We start from the raw sequence: 19,588 nt of genomic DNA, 5'->3' as shown, positions 1-19,588 counted from the left end.
AGTGAGCTGAGAGAGACTGAGTGCAGTGGGCTGAATTGTATTCTCGCAGAAGATGTAACTCCTCATCCCTGGTACCTGTGAATGTGACCTTATTTGGAAGTAGGGTCTCTGCAGATGCAACCAAGTTAAAGTCATATTGGAGTAGAGTGGGCCATAAATCCAACGACTGCCGTCTTTATAAGAGAAAGAAGGGAGATTTGGACACAGGGCCAAGAGGGAACATAGGGATGAAGACCCCATGAAGGAGGAGGCAGAGACTGGGGGGATGCAGATACAAGTCAAGGGAAACCGAGGATTGCCAGGGGCCACCAGAAGCTAGGAGAAAGGCACGGACAGCTTTTTTCCTAGAGCCTGCAGAGGGAACCTGGGCTGTTGGTACTGTGATTTCAAACTTCCAGCCTCCAGAACAGCAAGAGAATAAATGTTGTTGTCTTAAGTCACCAAGTTTATGGCCCCTTGTTAAGGTAGCCCCAGGGAACTAATCATGGGCATTAAACTCAAAGGTACTAATGGGCTTGAATTCTTCTCATGAAGACATCAGGAAGATTGGCCAGTACTATTTTACAATTGGGAACCAATAAACTAAAGCCATTTTTAAAGAGCTGGTGTAAGGTTTTTAAAATTTTTTTATTTTTGGCTGCGTTAGGTCTTCGTGGCTGCGCAGCAGTACTATTTTACAATTGGGAACCAATAAACTAAAGCCATTTTTAAAGAGCTGGTGTAAGGTTTTTAAAATTTTTTTATTTTTGGCTGCGTTAGGTCTTCGCGGCTGCGCGCGGGTTTTTTTCTCTAGTTGCGGTGAGCAGGGGCTACTCTTCATTGCGGTGCGCGGGCTTCTCATGCTTCTCATTGTGGTGGCTTCTCTTGTCACGGAGCACGGGTTCTAGGCGCGCGGGTTTCAGTAGTTGTGGCACACAGGCTCAGTAGTTGTGGCTCGCGAGCTCCAGAGCGCAGGCTCAGTCGTTGTGGCGCACGGGCTTAGCTGCTCTGCGGCATGTGGGATCCTCCCAGACCAGGGCTTGAACCCGTGTCCCCGGCATTGGCAGGCGGATTCTCGACCACTGAGCCACCAGGGAAGTCCTGGTGTAAGGTTTTAAAAATGTTCCACAAACCCAATGGCATTCTTCCTAAGGCTGGCATATCATTGTTTACGGTCAAGGTCAACCACCACAGTTGAGTAATGTGGATTTCTACCCGCCATCCTATATGAATTGCTCTCGCAGAAGACTTGCTGTGCTTGGTTTTTAAAGGGCTAACACTGCATACTCACCCACGGAGCTTACCTGGGCCATATCATCTAAACAGTTGAAAATGTACTTCCTTGCTTCTTTTGACTTAATCCCCGTCTCTGCTTCATGGTCATCTGGTGTCTGGTCAAGAGAGGCAAGAGCCCATTGGTAATGTGAATTATTTCCTAGTCACTGTGACTCAAACCTGCCAACTTCTGCTTCTCCCAGAGGGTCTTTCCCCACCTTTCAGAGAAGGAGACTAGGATTCCTCTTAGAGTGACCTGCGTACGAATTCCTTCCTCTCTGCATCCTCCACACTAACTCATCCCCCCTTCTTCCTTCCTTCCTTCCCATGAACACCTGTTGGGGGCCTGCTCTGTGTCAGGTCTGGATGATCCCCAGATGAGCAAGATATGCCACAACGCTGATAGCCCTACATTCTCCCCTAAGTGTAAGGAATAAGGTCAGGTTCCATATGTGGAAAAGCAGAAGCCCTTTTCCCACTTGTTTTAAAAAGTTAATTTAATTTAATTTATCAAACTCGTATACATAGAGCTCTCCCTATGTGCCGGGCACTATTCTAAAGCACGTGAACTCATGTAATGCCCTTCACAACCATCTTAGGGAGGGCAGTTGCCAGCCCATTTTCCAGAGGCAGAAACAGGAACAGGAAGCTTGAGGAGCCTGCCAAGGTCCCAGGGCTGGTGAACAGCAGCTGGCTCCGAGTCTGTTCTGTGTGTCCCCTCCGCCTGGGCCCGGGGCACACACACCCAGTTCCCGAACTGGCCTCAGTCTAGGAAGCTGCTGTTTCCAATTACTATGGATTTTTGGACTCATTCATGGATCACAGGTAATTAATCCTTCAAATCTCACTCAAGGACAGCACACCTGGAGCTGCCAAGATCCAGGCTTCGATCTGGGAACAGCTGGCCAAGTGGGCCTGAGGCTCTTAACTAAGACGCAGAAGTGAACCCTGCCCCTGCCCGGCCTCGGCCTCCTCCCCGCCGGGACTCTTCTTCACCGGACCTGACCTTGAGCCGCTCACCCTCCCAGCTGCCGAACGCCAGCCTCCCGTCAATAGCCTAAGATGCTTCTTGAGCTTCCAGATCTCTTTTCAAAGTCTTTTGCCACCATTGGCCACACATTATCTTTAAATGTATTAGAATATGGCATGGTTTCTGTCAAAAAAAAAACACCCACCCACACTCTTGCAAAAAAAAAGAAACACCTAAAACGAACACAAAACACACTTAAGACTTGCATTATTTTCTCCTTCCCAGGAAAAAACATTAATTTTAATTACTAGGCACAGATCAAAGTGAAAGCAAGATACGTTTCTGTTGAAGTCAAACCACCAGAGTTTACGGTGTGCAACTGTGCGCTCCACCGCCTGCCGGCCGGGCCCAGCACACCCCTCCCCGGAGCCTTCGGATGCTGTGTTGCTTAGGCTGCTTCCTCTGCTTGGAAGGCCCTCTTCATCCTTTAGCGCCCGGCTCGAATGCTCCTCCCCGACCCTCTGCCACAGCGGGATTAAAGTCTCCCTCCTCCGGCCTCCCGCGCCCTGTTCCTGCCGGGAGCAGAGCGCTGGTCACGGGGAGGAGGCAGGGCTTGCCACACAGGCTCAGGCTCCCTCTGGGCTGGGGGCTCCTTGAGGGCAGGGGGTGGTTCATCTCTCTGTCTAGTAACCCACCAGACAGGTCATTAAGATTCACTGGATTAAACCTCAGGAGTTTAGCGATCAGAGTTTGAGCCGCAAAAGGCAGCAGGTCAAGCAAAGCGGTGCTTTTTGAACATTCAGATTCATCCACACCATGTATCAACCACAGTCGCGCCTCCCCCGCGGCCGAATCACAATCAGGTCCAGGACCAACGCGCCGCTGTCAAAGGCTCCCCACCCATGGGACCTTCTTCCCCGCGTGCTGGGTGTTGGAGGGGACGCTCTTCCTACCTTCAGCCTCCACAGAGGATACGGCGAGTCTGTGTCACGGTTGAAAAACCTAGTTGTCTTTGTCCCTGCGCTTAATAAATATTCCGCTGGCAGACCCTGTGTTTGTGAAATATACCGAATCTGCAAGAAAAGATGAGAATGAGGTCAGGGCTTTTCCTGTCATCATACATGTGGTACACTAATGGCTCTAGTGTCTTGGAGAAAAACAACAATTTTATAGGGAGAGAAAGAAGTAATCAAAGGAAAAGGGGAAAGAAAGAGGAATAAAGAAAGAAAAGCGAGGCGAAAGGAAGCCAGGTTCGGGAGACAATATAACACCGCGTAGCCCCATCCATACGTCAGGTTATAAATGAGGTGCCAATCCAGATGAAGAATGAGGGCTTGCTGTGAACACCTGTGCTCTCCGGACCCACCTGATCGTACTCTGAAGCTCCTGGATACAGCGGCCAGCCCAGGAACAGCTCTGCAATGACGCAGCCCAGGGACCACATATCAATCGCCTCACAAAATGGTAAACCAAGGATGATCTCAGGGGCCCTGAAAAGGAAGAATGGAAAAAAATCATTAGCAACTTGGAAATGCAGGCAGCTATTTCTACATGAATTCTACATAAAATCCAGTCTTTCAAACCCGAGGTACCATTATTGACCCCCTGAAGGGCGTGTCATTCTCGAGCTGGATTGAAATGATCCCTCCATCCTTTGACTTGGTCCTTCCCATCAGCAGGGAGCCTGGCTGAATGACTGGCTGAGAAGAAGGGTAGGTCTGTGGCTCTAGAACAGACCCCCAGGGAACCACAGCTATTGACTTCATTACCATTACACTCCAGCCAGGTGAGCTAATTAAGAATCATTTCAGAGACTCTTGGGGAATTATGTTTTGTAGCTGAAAACTCGGGACACCAACCTTTAGAATGCCCAGTTTTTACAAAGGGATTCTTAAGTACAGGTATTCTATTTTCAGTAATATATATAAAACAAGTTGCCTCCACCCAGAATGGGACTAAATCCAGTACCTGTTTATGCCAACAATCCTAAGGAGTTCGTATCACTTTCCCAAGGAAACACTGTTTTTTTTCATTAGCTTCTAAAAAGTTCTCTACTATGACAATTATAGAACCCTGTTCGCGATACCTAGTTTGGGTATCAATCAAAATTCCATCATAAGCCCTTTCCTAACTGTAGAAATTATGTTCCTTCACGTGATAAAACCGGGTTACATGCTGGAACTTCTAAAGGAAATCACCTAAACTCAAAGAGAAAATTTCACATGCAGTTGGTAATCAAAACCAAAGACCACAGAGTACCTCTTCTTTTCTAGGAATTGGTCATGATCGCTAGGGGTACATTTTGGAGAAAACCACATTCAGAGCACGAGATACGAACCCAGTTTATGTTTTTTTTTTAAAAACGTGGCTCGAGGCACTCTGCTGACACATTAGCCCAACCTGTTTTCTCTCTCAACTGTCCCCTTGATTAAGCGATACAGGAAGATGCTACTCTCCACCCTTTCAGCAGCCTGGAGTGGAGTGCAGGGAGCGGGGAGACCTTTCTCTGCCTATGTTATCTTCGCCCAGCTAACACGAGAGGCGGGGGGTGGCGAGGGAGGGGGCGTCAGAGACACCTCCACTTGGAGCTTCAAGCTGAATTTTCCCTGCTTAAAAAGCATCTCCCCACCTGCTCCTTTAAATTTGCTCTCATTGCGAATCTTCTTTTTCTCTACATCCTGGTACCGAAAAAAAACAAACAAGAGCCAAAGTGTCTTGCTACCAAGTCTTTTGACTTTTCAGGTGTAAAAAGGAGTGTCTTCACTTCCTTGGAGCTGGAGAGTCAGCGCCGCTGCCGGTGCTTCCAGAGCTCCACAGTCACGGTCTGGGAGGCAAGAGTGCCCGTCCTGAAGCCCAAGGCGGGGTCTCCCCAGGCTTGGGAGGAGGGAGTTGCTGCGGAGGGCGGGGGGCGGGGGGCGAGCTGCTGCTTAATGGGTCTACCCTGTCCCCATCCCCTCAATGCTGGGCATCTTCAGCTGCCAGTGTTTGCCTGGCACGTCGCCCTGTCTTTGGTCTTTTTCTCCTCCAAGCCTAGTAGCTGACGGTCTGTGTGAATATGGGAGGCTGCTCTTGCCCTCTGGCACTGATGCCCTGGGGACGCTGGGGGTGGTTTTATGACACATCACTGCTGGACTGTCCTGTGTCATGGGGCCTCCGATCCCACAACCGGCCTAGGTCACTGTGTCCAGCGCTGCCGCCCCACACCAGGGCTTCCGGAGCCACCCGATCGTTGTGTGTAACCGACCAAATTATTGCAGGTTGCCTCTGGTAATGCAATCTCTTCAGAGGTGGTTTTGGTTTATTTAAAAAAACACATCTTTTGGAAAAGACGGGAATATTTGAAAAGAACATTATAGAGAGAACGACATGCTTTTCCTACATATGTGTCAGAACCTGCTTTGCTTTCTGCCCTCTCTGTTCTAGAGTCAGATGTGTCCACATGGCCTCCTTTCCCTGGGAGAGGTATTCTGGTCTGGTCCTGAGAAGCCCCTCCTGTGGCAGCCGCTGCTGCCTCAGGATCAAGCATCTCGGCACCTCTGTCCCCTCTTCCTGTGACCTGTCCCTTTGCCCTTTGCAGCCTGGACGCTCCAGTCTCCAGGTTGGGTCTTAGGAACAGGCTGCTCCTGTTCCACGGGGACATCTCTGGATGTGACCGTGGGGCTGCCCTTCCGATCAGGTTAATCAACTGGTCCTCATTGCCCCTAAGCAGGCCACTGGGAACCTCTGGAAACCCATTTCCCAGATTCTGTTCCCTGATGTTCTGCCTAGCAGAATCCAACAAGTCAGACTGTCACGCAAAGGGCGCTCCAGCAACGTTCTTTGGCGAGAAACACTAGACGTGGATTCCGTCGGCTGACGTTACACGGACAGGGCCTGTGAAAATCGTTCAGTCCATTCTCCATCAGAAAAGGAAACGGCAGCGGTTCATGGTACCGTGACATATACAGCAGAGGATTTCTCTTGCCGTGACCATAGTGAACAAATGCTTGAGCGTCAGGCAGGGCGGCTGGGAGACAAACGAAACAGAGGGCGCAGCCCTGTCCATGGGGGCCCCAATGCTGGGAAGGCAGCACTAAAGCACACGTGACAAGTGAGGTCGAGCACAAAACGTACACAACACACACACACACACACACACACACACACACACAGAGAGATATGAAAACAGAGCTAATCCAAACACACAAACTCGCTCCAGCATCTACTGTTTTAAAAAATCAAGCAGAACGCAAGGACAAAACACGCCAAACCCAAAACCAAACCTCTCCTAATCCCTTCAGCTCCCTGCAGCTGTTGCCCTATTTCTCTGTTCTCCTTCCAAAGCTGAATCTCTAAAGAGTCATCTCCGGCAGCTTCCACCGCTTTGCCTCACGCATCTTCCCTCCTTCCTCTAACTGAACTTTCCCCTCTGCTCCGCTCAAGTGCAGAGCTCGCCGAGACCAGCAGGGACCACATCACGTCCCCTGGTCAGCTTGTAAGCTCTGGAACCCGAGAGCCGCATTTCTTCCACGCAGTTGACCGTTCTGTCTTGTTTTGAAACACGCAGTCTTGGTTATCACAACACCACGCATTGCCGCATTTGTCCTGCCCCTCTACTCATGGCTTGTCTTCCTTTATCCAACTGCTACCTGATGGCAAAGCCCTAGGACCCCTTCTCTTCACTCTTTTCATTGTTTTTCTAGGTAATTCTTATGGGTTGAATTGCGTCCCCAAAAGACATGTTGAAGTCCTCATCCTTGTTACCTCAAAATGCGCCCTTCTTTGGGAATGCGGTCATTACAGATTAGTTAAGATGAGGTCATCCTGGGGTAGGGTGGATCCTTAATCCAATGTGACTGGTGTCCTTAGGAGAAGAGGGAAATTTGGACACAGACGCAGAGGGAAGATGGCCATGTGAAGATGCAGGCAGAGATTGGAGTGATGCTGCCACAAGCCAGGGAATGCCAGGAGCCAGCAGAAGCTAGAAAAGGCAAGAAGGATCCTCCCCTAGAGGCTTCAGAGGGAGCACAGCCCTGCTGACACCTTGATTTTGGACTCCTAGCTTCCAGAACTGTGAGAGAATAAATATCTGTTATTCTGAGTCACGCATTTTGTGGTACTTGTTTCTGCAGTGCTAGGAAACTGAGATAGTCATTGTATCCATTCTTACAGGTTTAAGTCCCATTTTGTGTATTTCCAAATGTCTATCTCCACCTTGGACTTTTCTCAGCTCCAGCTTTATGTTTCTGATGGCCTGGCATCTCCACTGGAATATCTCACAATCATCTGAAACTTACTATGTTTCAAAGGGGACTCTTCTCTTCTGCACTCCCCCCCACCCCCCCCACCCCCGCAAATAATTCCTCCCCTCTGTCCTCCTTGTTTCACTAAATGGAATTACCACCCCACCCTGCTGTTACTCATGTTGCAAACCTGGAAGTGACCTTTGATTCCTCTCTCTCCCTCTCCATCCTCACCACCCAATCCATCAATATGGCAGCTCCGAAGTACATCTCAAACTGGCCCCTGATTCTCCACTTCCACTGCCACCGCTCTGGCCCTGGCCGCCCATCTCACCTGGAGCTTCCTATCTGGCCCTTCCACTTCGTCACCCCTTCCTCCAATCTACTCTCTACTGGCTGAACAGGTCACACGTCCCTCGGCCTGAAGCCCTTCAGAGGCTCCCTGCCACACTTAGAATGAGGTCTCAATGCCCCCCAGGCCCACAGAGACCTCCTCGGCCGGGCCCTGCCCAGCTTGGCACTGTCCAAGTTCAATAAGCTCCAGACTAACCAGCTTCCTCTCAGTTTCTGGACCCAGAGCCTTCATGCAGTGTTGTTGCTTTTGCCTCAAATGCTCTCTCCGCTGGCTCTCAGGTGGTGGCCTCCTTCTCATCCGTCAAACCTCAGCCTGATCGTCACCGCCACAGACAGGCGTCCCTCGGCACCAGTTAGTCTCTGTCTACAGTGCCATAAATGTCACTTTACAGCACTTTCCCAATAACCTGCTTACTGTCTGTCTCCCCTGCTCAGCCCACAAGGGCAGCACAGTGCCTGGCATTTAGTAGCCACTCAATCAGTAAGGATTTGTCGACTGAATAAACCTTTATTAAATATAAGGAAGCGCTAAAATACGTGATTCAGATGGAAAGTTCTAAGGCAGCACAAAACAAAGGAGGATGGAAGGGGCAAACCTTCACGAAGGATGGAAGCCTGGGCACGAGGCTTTCGCCCGGGGAAGAGCGGGCCTCTGTGCGGGAGGGACCCGCGGGAGTGGAGGCCCGGAGACAGGCGTGGGCATGCAGCCCCGCTCAGCCGAGCACGGCACCCACTGCGGGGCTGGCACCGAGGGACGGAGGACACCTACCTGTAGGGGGCTCATGAACGAATTACAGCAAAAAAGCCAGCGGAGGCAGCGGGAGGCTGGAGGTGGCACCAGGAGAATATAGGGTCAGGACCACAGGGCTGCAAAGGCCCATCCCTTCTCACCTCCCTCTCGAAGCCATCACCCTCTCAGCTCCACGGCTGCGGGCCTGCTGGTGCCCTCTGCAATCCAGGCCTCTCTTGTAACTCCCTACTGGTCTCCTGCCTTGGATTTCAACCTTTTCCAATTTACCCCGAAACTCCCCCTCATTCAAAGGCTGTGTCCTTTTCTCTGCATGCATGACACATCGGTCATATTTCTGATAGAGGCTGTCCCTTCCCCACCTCCTTCCTCACTCAAGCACACCCTGTTTTCTGTGCTGGTGGACCACGTGATGAACATACCGACACGAACCACCAGATCGGTCCAATACATATTAACTGACCACCTACTATTGTAGATATACATCCATGTGTCCGCCCTCTACTAACCCTTCCCAAGGGCAGAGTCTGTGTCTCGTGTGTTTTGATCCTCAGTGTGGCACACGGCAGATGCTCCATAACAATCTGCTCAAAACCCAAGGCCACGAGCCCTCGGGTAAGGAAGGCACTTCTCTGGCCCCTCAGCAATCCTTGGGGGAATGAAGACCCTTCTGCTGTGGCCTGGCAGATGCCTGGCCCCTGTTCTGTTGGTCCACGAGGCTCTGAGCTCCTGGATGTTCAAGGTCAAGTCTAAAATCTGTTTCTTTTTGTTTAGCACACCTGAAGCACGTTCGATGGTTGCTAAGGTGCGTTTATTCTTCAGTGAAGAAGAAACCATTCTTACCAAGGGTTATTCCATGCCAGAATTTAGCGTCACTCATTCACTCACTTAGCGGAACAATTCAACTGCCATTTTCCTAAGCGCCTACTACGTGCCAGGCACCGTGCTGGGTGCTGAAGATCAGAAGCCAGACCCTGTGGCTCCTCTAGGAGTTCACCGTCTAGTCAGAGGCAACAGCGGGCCTACAGCTAGCACAGAACGCGTGCCCAGCACACAAAAGAGGGGGTACTGCGGGGAGGAGAGGCAAAGCCCAGGGCGCTTCTCAGGAGAAGCGGACAGGCGGCCTCCAGGTGCAGGGCAGGGTGAGCGCGCGTCCGTCCCTGGCTTCTCGCCACGTCACTGCTGTACCTCCAGCGCCTGGCACAGCGCCTGGGGCGTGCAGGTGCTCACTACACATCGGTAGAAGGGACGCATCTTTCTGTTTCAACCCCACACCCTCAGCAGGCGCCAGTTTTCCCTGAAGCTGGCACCTTCTCCTTGGCAACACCTCCTATGACAAAAGACAGACTACCTGGCCTTTCTGCTTCAAAGTTTACATGCTTAAAAAAAATCATCACATTCCGGTTTCTTGCATGGGGGCCGTTTCTGTTCTCTGTTCGGCTCTGCAGCAGGTAGGATGGCTGGCTTGGGAAATGGCCTTTCCCTCTGGGCTCAGAATCGCCCAGGTCCTGTCAGTGACTCATCCTTCACTCACCAGCCCATGGAATCATCTTACAGAGGCTCTTCGGTGCTATTTTGGAACATCAAAAATACTTTAAACATACATGAAGTGTCAGACAAAATTTGCACCTAAGAAAGAGAGAGATTGTTCCTTTCCAACATTCCCATAGCAAGACATGGAAAATTCTATTTTTCTATAGAAAGAAAATGAACAGCTGTCATTTTCGACACACCAATGATTAAGCTTCGATATTTCACTCCACTGGCTCTCCTGACAGTGTACATGGCTGATAAGGCATTCCCAGATGTCCAGATCCTGTGACCCTATAGGGGAATGACCCCCAACAGAGGTGTGGACACCACCCGAGTTGCGTGGAAACACTCAAGATCCCGTGTTCACAGGTAGAATAATCCAGTGCCATTAGGTTGTGGCTGTATACCGATTTCCTGACGTTGGTAGGAGGATGAGACGAAACAGCATCACAGGAAGCACCTAGCACAGGGCCTGGCATGGAGTAGGCGATCAGCAGATAGTACATCACTTGGCTATAACGTGTCTACGTCCACGTGACAGCAGTTAAATAAAGAGCATCCCTTTTCCTCATTTTTAAGGTCCATTTCCTCCTTATAAGTTGAGACATTAGGAAAACTGTTTAAGTATATTGAAGCAGACACATTAAACATTTTTGCTTCACTTATTTATATGAAAAAGGTACAAAGATTAATATGACCAACAGCTAAGTCACTACCATTTAGCTTTAGAAAGAAAACTGCCCATCCGCAGCCTGCCCCCTTCCTCCTACAGGGAAGCACAGCTCTAAGTCTGCACTGCCTTTCACGGTACAATCTCTTCCTCACCCAACCCCCCCACCCCACCGCCAAGCCCATGTCTCCATCAGCCACACAGCACACTAATAAAAACAAGTGCAAGGTTCACGGCCACTCCCAACTTGGGCAATAAATCTGCAACACTAATCAGAGAGCACAGGAAGAACTGTGCATTTCTGGAAAAATGTTACTCAATTTCTCCGAGTTTTTATTTCACCATCTATAAAATGTGATTATTAATCTTGCTTTTTTTTTCCTTGCCTCTATAGCAGCTTGTGAAGATAAATTATGGTCGGTCAAATTATAAGGCAGTTGGAACTCCCTGGAAGCAAGACACTTTGTTAGTGCATGGTATTTTATACTCACTGATATTATAAGGTGTACTTGAACTGAACTGCGGTGAAAAAAGCCTGTTCCCACAAATACGTGTAGATTGAAAGTAACCTCGGCATGGCTAGGGCAGAAGCAAATCAAAATGTAACACTGTATTTCAGATGGGTTGTTAGATCTTATGTCTCCACCACAAAAATAAGGAGACTTGGAAATGCTGACACGCTCTCGGAGCCACTATTTGAGCTGGTGACCCGGAGGAGAAGGCAAAGGATTACATCAGAGCAACACAGGACCCTAGAAATGGCAGAAATCTGAGCGCTACGAGGAGGCTATTTTAGAGAAACTGGACCCCACAGCCCGAAGGATCTGCATGGAAGACAGCATGGGTTCATACCGTGTCTGGGGGATCCAGAAAGGTCCAAGTGGAGATCAACACAGCAACAGAGGCCTGGCTAATCTAAGGTCAACCTGGGACTTGATTTTGAAAAAGACACAGCTTCCTTGGTGAACAGGAGATAGGAAAGAAACAGCTCTGTCTTTGGGGTGCTAGAAAGATGAGGTGAAAGACAAAGGGACTCAGAGATGGAGCTTCAGGGACAAAGCACAGGGTGAAGTTGACCAGGAGCCCCCTTGTCGTGTGAGCCTGCACTGAGCCAAGGTAATAAGGAGACTGTCCTTGCAACGGCCTAGCCAAACACTGTGCACCCTAAGAGCTCCAGACACACCCCACAGAAGAGTACTTCAGCCCTGTAATAAGCTGAGGATGGCACTGTCATCTGACAGTACCATGGCTCTGACTCTAGAAGGAAAGCCAGGAAAGACACCCCACTCGTGCCTGTGGCGGTCCCAGCCTGATGTTACATATGCAACAAAATTGTTGCAGAGAGGTTCTAGAAGTTCTACCTTGGGGCCACTGTTGATATCCATAAAACTGTGTGTGAGCTGATGAGGATTCAAGACCCTCACTGGTGATTCTGCTGTAACTGAGTATCTGCAGCTCTCACCAACAGAAATGCTCAAGACATCAGAATGAAGCATCACATCCATATGGAAAGTTGATTATATATATATATATATAATCAACTTTGGTTGATTGTGGGTTTGGTTGTGGTGTTGACGTCATTCTCATGCCACACTTGGACAGCCTCCCAAAGGAAGTGAGCTTCCTTGATTCAGCTGACCATTTTCAGTACAATGTTAGAATCAGAGTGGAAGTTTTTTGGATTTGTACCGGCAATGAACATCCTGGCTCGGAGTAAGCCTTTCCTGGTGCACCCTAAATAAACGTATATATCTCTCCACTCCCGTCGCCCACGCCTGTGCTGACCCTTGGTTCCCAGCACTGCTTCAACTCTGCAAAGTGCAGTGCCAAAATCTAACCTTCTTGATTATATACCAGAAGAAAAGGCTGGATCTAGAACTCAGATGACTAAAATCTCCAAAGGCTTCTAAATGATGCTGGTGTAAACTGGAAACCAGTTCTCAGGTATCTGGAGGATAATCTGACATTAGCCTCTAACTCCTTGTAAACCTCAGTAAGAAATGTACACAAGGAAGAACGACTTGGACTCCACAATGGGTCATTTCAAAGACACGCACACTGCCCTGGACTTCCTTATCCTCTTTACACGTATCACTGTACTCTGTCTACTCGGCCCGTCCCAAGCCCTGTATCTCCCAGTCTGGTCTCTGGGGCTTGTACCATGAAGCCAAGGATTGCTGGAGAAAGCCAGATCTTGCTTTCCAACACCCCAAAGGACTATAATGTTATCAGGTTTTATACCCATACCTTTGGCCAAAGAACATGCTCGGTAAATGTCTGTGGAAGCACCTGTCAGCCAGGGAAATGGAATCTCAGGTTTCAGCACTATCTACACATAATGATTCATTTTACACATGTCCTGCTCCAGGTTCTTATAGAGTTTAAAAAAAAAACTTTGATTGTGAAAGATAACACACATACCGAGAAGTGCACAGAGCAAAGACATACAGCTCCATGACTTCTCAGAAGGCAACGCCGGCGTCACTCCCAGCCGGGTAGAGGGACGCGGTTGGCATCACAAAGCCCCTCCCATACACCGTCCCCTCTCCGCATGCAGTGGTCATGTACGTCGGGGTGCAGACCGCACGCCTCTGCCGGGCTCTGCCTTCTCCCGGCTTGCAGTAACAGGGGCTCAGCACAAAGGCCCGGGGCAGCTGGCTGAGGGAGAGGAAGGAGACAAAACCTCAGACGTTCCTGTTAGTTCCTTTGGTTGACTGTTTCTTCTGCTTTGTTGCTAGTCAGCTGACTGAAGCTGAGGGTTAAAACCATGCATTTAGAGCTTCCCTGGAAAGCATGCTGATACCGAGAAGGCCTCACCCATGTTGTCACACTGTCACCCTTCGCTTCCTGAGGCCACTCCTCTCTTCTCTGCGCTAGGTGGGAATTTGGAATTTCAATTCCTGTGGACCAGGTGTAGATGCAGCCCCTCCACTTTATTCAGAGTGGTGATGTGTCACCCCCAGTGGAGTGAAAGTGGGACATCAGGCCGGGAAGAAAGGCAGGCGGGCCTCCTTCACACCTTTGAGTCAGTGAATTCAAAGCTCATGCTCTACCCCAGGAGAAAGCACACTAAGAATGTACTATTATTTACCTACGTGCAAATTATCCATTTAAATGTAAAACTTTCCATTGGTTAACATTTAGCTTCGACTGGCTCATAGTGAGTACTCAGAAACGTCTGTTGGGGGAAGGGCTGAACCAGCACAAGGCTGGAGAATCAGGACGCTGTCTCCCAGGGGTCCCTGGGCCTGCCCTGCATAGAGGCCCCGGAGCGCCCAGCTCTCAGCAAGTGAACGGTACCAAAGACAAGGCTCATCCTCAGGTTATCTCCTCTCCTACAGCACCAGCTGATCCTGTGGCCCATGGGGCTAAATCACGAGGCGTTCTTTATGGCTGATGGATGGGGGTAAGGAAGACAGGGCCTGAAGACAGAAACTTGCTCCTTCTCTGAAAGGGAGATGCATTTAGTGTCACTGACTGGACAACTACCAATTGAGAGAGCGGGAGCTGAAATCTGAGACATGAAAAGGAATCCACTGAGTAAAGATGCTGAACACACGCTGGGGGGTGAATTTCCCCTGCAGCCACAGGGATATTCCCATTTCCTCAGAGGAGGCTTCCCTCCCGATACTGCGCTGTCCGTATAGAATTACAGAGAAAGAAGGGCCAAAGCCAGCTAATATGCTACCTAAGCAAGTTTTCAACTAAAGTCAGGGGCCATCCTGGCCGACTGAGTAGGTTCTGGCCCACAAAGTGCAGGATGCGTCCCGTCTCCAAGCGGACAGGCGTGAGCAGGGGAAGGTGAGGCTGGCTTTGCTCCCTGGGGACGTGCACACCGTTGCGGCTTTTGCCAGGAGACCGGACGGGCAGAAGAGGACTGAGGACACATCCTTCACCCAATTCTACAGCAGGACATGCTGCAGAGTGGACTTAATCACGGTCTGTTAGGACCCGCCATGGTCAGGACAAGGAGGCCGCACCCACGGCGGCTGGTTGTCGGTTCCGGCAGGAGTTAGGACGGGAGAGTTTCACCAAACAGAGTGGGCATACATCCCAGGTCTCCAACCAAGGGCAGCTGATTTAGGGAAAACCTTCCAATATTCACCTCTTCCTAAAGGAACTGGAAAACAAAACAAAACAAAACTCAAGCTTGCTTTCTTGTGCTTGCTTGGGTCACGGAGGAAAAAAGAAGCTGGCTCTTTGCAGCTGACATCAGGGGCTGCCGGAGGGCAGCGGACACACCCTCTGAAAGGCCCCTGGACCTTCGGCTCCTGCGGGACAGAGGGATGGAGCCCAGGGGGGACAGCCCGGGACCTCACGGTGACAGATCCACAGCGCACTGCAGACTAGAGCCCGGGAGGCGTTTCTGTCGGTGGAAGGGGAGTAGGCCGTCCTCGCAGACGAGGACACCACTGCTCATCTGCCCAGAAACTGTTTTTCTCATCATAACAAGGAGGCTTCTTTGTAACCCAAGGGATGGGACTCTTGGATCTTGCCTCTGGAAGGGAGCAGGCTTCAGCAAAAGAGATGAAAACGTTCACTTTGTTCTCTCGAGCACCGAACCCCACTCCAGCCAAGTGAGCTAACCCGCGTGTGGAATCAGGGCGCTGCACACCAATCAGCTGGGGCTCAAAAGGGGGGAGTAAAAGGAAGGGAAGAAAAGACTCGAGAGGGAGGGAGGAACTGACCTGCTGGGAGCACGAGAGGAAACAGGGCAGAGCCCTCCAGACTCCCCAGAGTGGTCAGGACGAGGCCCTGGACACCCTCAGGCATCCCCCCCCTCCTCCACTCCCACTCCCAGTCTGCCTCTCTGGAAAGCACTCCCCTGGACGGCAAGGTTTCCAACTCGAATCCTGCTTCCTCCAGAACTCTGCCCTGAAGCTCTCTCCTATTCTGTGTCCCACATCTATCTCCTGACGATTCCGTCTTTCACACATCCCTGCCCTGATAATTATTTCTTAAAATGAGAAAAATCTTTTGGCAGCTTCTCAGCTGGACTGGAAGCATCTTGAGGCAGTGGACTGTTCATTATTCATCTGTACCCCTGGCATGGGTGCTGTGGGGTGAGTTCTCCACAGATAAGGGTGGTCACGCTTCACACTCACAGGCCGGGAGAAGCGACGGGCTCTCTCTCTTTTTCCTACCACAAGCTCAACATACAGATGCGTGCTAAACGGAAGTGATGATCTGAGAAAGAAGTAAACACGGGGACTTCCTACTGTTTGTTGTTTATGTATTTATGGATGTATGTGCTTATGTTTAAGGAAAGAGAAGGGGTAGGGAACAAGCAAGCCCTTTCTAGTACTTCTCTGACAATGGGGATTTCCATGGAGAAATCCGAAGAGAAACCTATAAAGCTTTATTTATTTTTAGTGGGAGAAGCCTGACCCAGGAAGTCTGTATCCTTAAAAGATACGTAAGCAGAGGAATGGTGGGAGAAAAGGAGAAACTATTTACCTGGAATTGAGGAAAGGAATAATAGATGGAGATGGGAAGAGAAGACGCAGCCAGGGAGATTTTAAAAAATACAACTAAAAAAACCACAAGCAATTAAATGGATGTTTGAAAGAACGGCAGTCATCCTTGGTATGAAGAGCTCAGTTTTTTGGGGGTTTTTTTGCCAAAGAATAAAAGTTTTGAAAAATCATTTTAAGTAACCGAGCGGCTGCTTGTCACACTCGCCTCTGTAGAGTGTCAGCTGTGTAAGTAGGTTTTTGTATGTACACATTTAGGCTTGTCCTGGATTCCCCCGTGAGATCAAAAGTTCCTTGAGAAGAGAGAGCCTATATTTGCCTCCTAAGGAAGTGCTGAGCTGCCGTGCAGCCCGGTGGTGCTCTGCACACAGCAGGTGTTCAATCAGCATTAACCAACTAAATGGAACTAACCAAATTCCGTCCCCTCCGGTTTGAAAGCCTCTGACACAGAACTGCCTAGTTTCTTTTCATTCAGCCTCAAAAAGGGTCTGTTTTTCAAGAAACAAAACAACACCAAATACCCCAAAGATTCAACTCTAGATTCAACATGGAGGCTAAGTGGAACAATTCTGCCTGACTCTTTTTTTTTTTTTTTTTTTTTTTTTTTTTTGCGGTACGCGGGCCTGTCACTGTTGTGGCCTCTCCCATTGCGGAGCACAGGCTCCGGACGCACAGGCTCAGCGGCCATGGCTCACGGGCCCAGCCGCTCCGCGGCATGTGGGATCTTCCCAGACCGGGGCACGAACCCGTGTCCCCTGCATCGGCAGGCGGATTCTCAACCACTGCGCCACCAGGGAAGCCCTCTGCCTGACTCTTTAACGATGCTTACTTGCGTGAAAATCAAACAGATGTCTTCCTTCTTCTCTCTTCTGGGGTCCCTTGACTTTACAGAGGCTGATAGGCTTCAGATGATCATAGAGCCCAAAGTCACGGGCCATTGCCGGGGAGTCACAGTTCAGACCAGGAAATCAATACCAGTGGAGGAAGTGTGGAGTGTACAACACCGAGTATTTCGGGTTGCAGAGAGGAAAGGTTGATGAAAGAAATAATGGCACACATTCCCCAGCCTAGTTAGGTTTTTTTTTTCTCTGCGATTGCATCAGTAGTTTAGATGAGTCTCATTCCTGCATGCACCTTAACGTCTGGTGAAAATGAGTCTATTCTGCAAGCTGGGGCTTCAGGTCCATCATCGGTTCCATAATCCCTCCTACTGAGAGGCCACGTCCCACACATTTCTCACCGGCCCATCTGCATCATCCCCGAGGACCATTCGCAGGCCTGTCTTGCTTGGCTGGGGGAGCCAGCTTTGGGAGGGAAAGGCAGGGGGCAGAGGTGGGGAAAGGATGCTGCAGGGGTATTGTTCTTTCCCTGTACCCATTTGTGCAATATGGACAAATACTTGTGTAGCCTCTGTATTTACCATTAATACCGGGATGAAGTAATTAGTGACTAGATTTTACTATGGGAAGCTGCGAAGCACGGGGCGGGGTGCGGACGGAGTAGGGGGTCCCGAGGGGGGGGCCAGGAAAGCAAAACTCCAAATGGAAGAACGCAAACGCTAAAAGCTGGCATCTGAAGGTATTATTCAAAAACAATATAGGAAAAGGCAGAACTGTATTTCCTCTGTTCTTCTAAGGGGAAGTTCAGAAAAAGGTCAGAAAGAGAACAATGCAGGACATCTATCACAGCAGCCTCTAACCTAGAAAGGTTACTTACCCGCCTGCAGCCTCATTTCTCAATTCTGTAATTACCACCCCGCTTTCCACAGATCGCACGCCATCACGGCCTTATGAATTATGCATGTCATTTCCATTTAGCAGCACCCTTCTCGGTGACCACCGCTAAAGCAGAGTGGATGGGACGGGGCGGGGCGGAGTGGGCCCCTCCCCCAGGTGCGCACGCAAACACTGCCCCCTCCACGCCCCTGAGCCGTACGCACCATGCGTACGCATGGTGCGTACGCATGGACTCACCTTGTGCTCCCCTTCAGTTCCCAGCCTAAGGTTTTGTTTATTGAACAAATAAGCACTAGCTACCAGTGGGGATTTTCCTAGGGGAAATCACGGTGGGGCACTTTTCCTTCCCCTGAACACGTGTATTCAGGCGAAATATGGTTAAAATGAGTATTTAGGGTGTTCTTAAAGGAGGCAAAGGCAAGGTGCAGCATGTGTGTGTGTCTATGTTTGGCAGTAGCAGCTCCCACAGAGGAAAGGTGGAGAGAGAGAGAGAGAGAGAGAGAGGGAGAGAGAGAGAGAGAGAGACACAGAGAGAGAGAGAGAGACTGTGTGTGTATGTGTATGTTTGGAAGCAGTAGCAGCTCCCACTTGGTCCTGCAGTTGGAGTCGGGGTGGGGAGTTGCACAGGGGGTACCTGAAATAGATCCTGTGGCAGGAACTGAGGTCACCCCTCTCTCTGTCTGACCCTCTGATAACTGGCACCCCTCTCCTACCAATTCAGAGGGCCCCAGGGAATCTCAGGGGGCTATTTGTCTTCACAAATGCTATTAATATATCAAAGAGGGTACTATTCTTCGTTCAGGACACTACTTCTTGGGGATTTTCCTTTCAAATCTTTAAAAAAACATTAGGCTCAGTAGAGAAGTGTCATCTCAGGCAACCGAGAGAATATAAGAACAAGGAAACCCCACGAAGCAGACAGAGGGAAGCAGTAATTGAAAGGGCTTCCTTGAAAAGCAAATGGTACACCTGAGTCCATCACTCTAAGAGGTGATACAGGTAGAATTTTTAAATCTACTTTTAAAAAGTGATTTTTGACACATTCAGGGATGACAGTTTTAAGATGGGCTATGAAAATAGGAAAGTTAATTTCTGAGGTTGATCTCAAGAACACAGTAGTAAATGAGATGAATATTAGGTACAAATCACTAGGACATAAATATTATTCCCTTAGTTTTTTGGGGGAGATCAAACACTACTCTCAGTGTTTGATCATTTATTTAAAAAGGATTTAGTGACTATTGTGAGCATGGCTGTGACAGACAGCTTCCAAGATGGCCCCTAGTGATCCTCACCTCCTGGTATTCAACCGTGAATCCCCTCCCACATGAAGACAGCAAATGTGTGTAACCAACAGAATACTGCAGAAATGATAACATGTGACTTCTGAGACTAGGTTATAAAAGATGTTGCAGGGCTTCCCTGGTGGCGCAGTGGTTGAGAGTCCGCCTGCCGATGCAGGGGACGCGGGTTCGTGCCCCGGTCCGGGAAGATCCCACATGCCGCGGAGCGGCTGGGCCCGTGAGCCATGGCCGCTGAGCCTGCGTGTCTGGAGCCTGTGCTCCGCGATGGGAGAGGCCACGCCAGTGAGAGGCCCGCGTACCGCAAAAAAAAAAAAAAAGATGCT

At 49.8% G+C, this 19,588-nt stretch overlaps 1 protein-coding gene across 10 annotated transcripts in view; it reads right to left on the bottom strand.

Annotated features, from left to right (window-relative positions):
* The window catches only part of HIPK2 (homeodomain interacting protein kinase 2), a 169,310-nt gene that overhangs the window by 28,395 nt on the left and 121,327 nt on the right, over window positions 1-19,588 (bottom strand). For all 10 annotated transcript variants that reach the window (XM_055084802.1, XM_055084803.1, XM_028489686.2 and 7 more), the window contains 3 exons: window positions 3,591-3,714; window positions 3,178-3,297; window positions 1,284-1,370 (listed from right to left, as the gene is read on the bottom strand). In XM_055084802.1, the coding sequence (XP_054940777.1) occupies window positions 1,284-1,370; window positions 3,178-3,297; window positions 3,591-3,714 (331 nt within the window). The remainder of the gene's footprint in view (window positions 1-1,283; window positions 1,371-3,177; window positions 3,298-3,590; window positions 3,715-19,588) is intronic.

Source organism: Physeter macrocephalus, chromosome 5, assembly GCF_002837175.3.
Source record: "Physeter macrocephalus isolate SW-GA chromosome 5, ASM283717v5, whole genome shotgun sequence".
NCBI lineage: Eukaryota > Metazoa > Chordata > Mammalia > Artiodactyla > Physeteridae > Physeter > Physeter macrocephalus.
The sequence above is the reverse complement of the archived record's forward strand: the minus strand, read 5'-3'. Positions and strand labels throughout refer to the sequence as shown.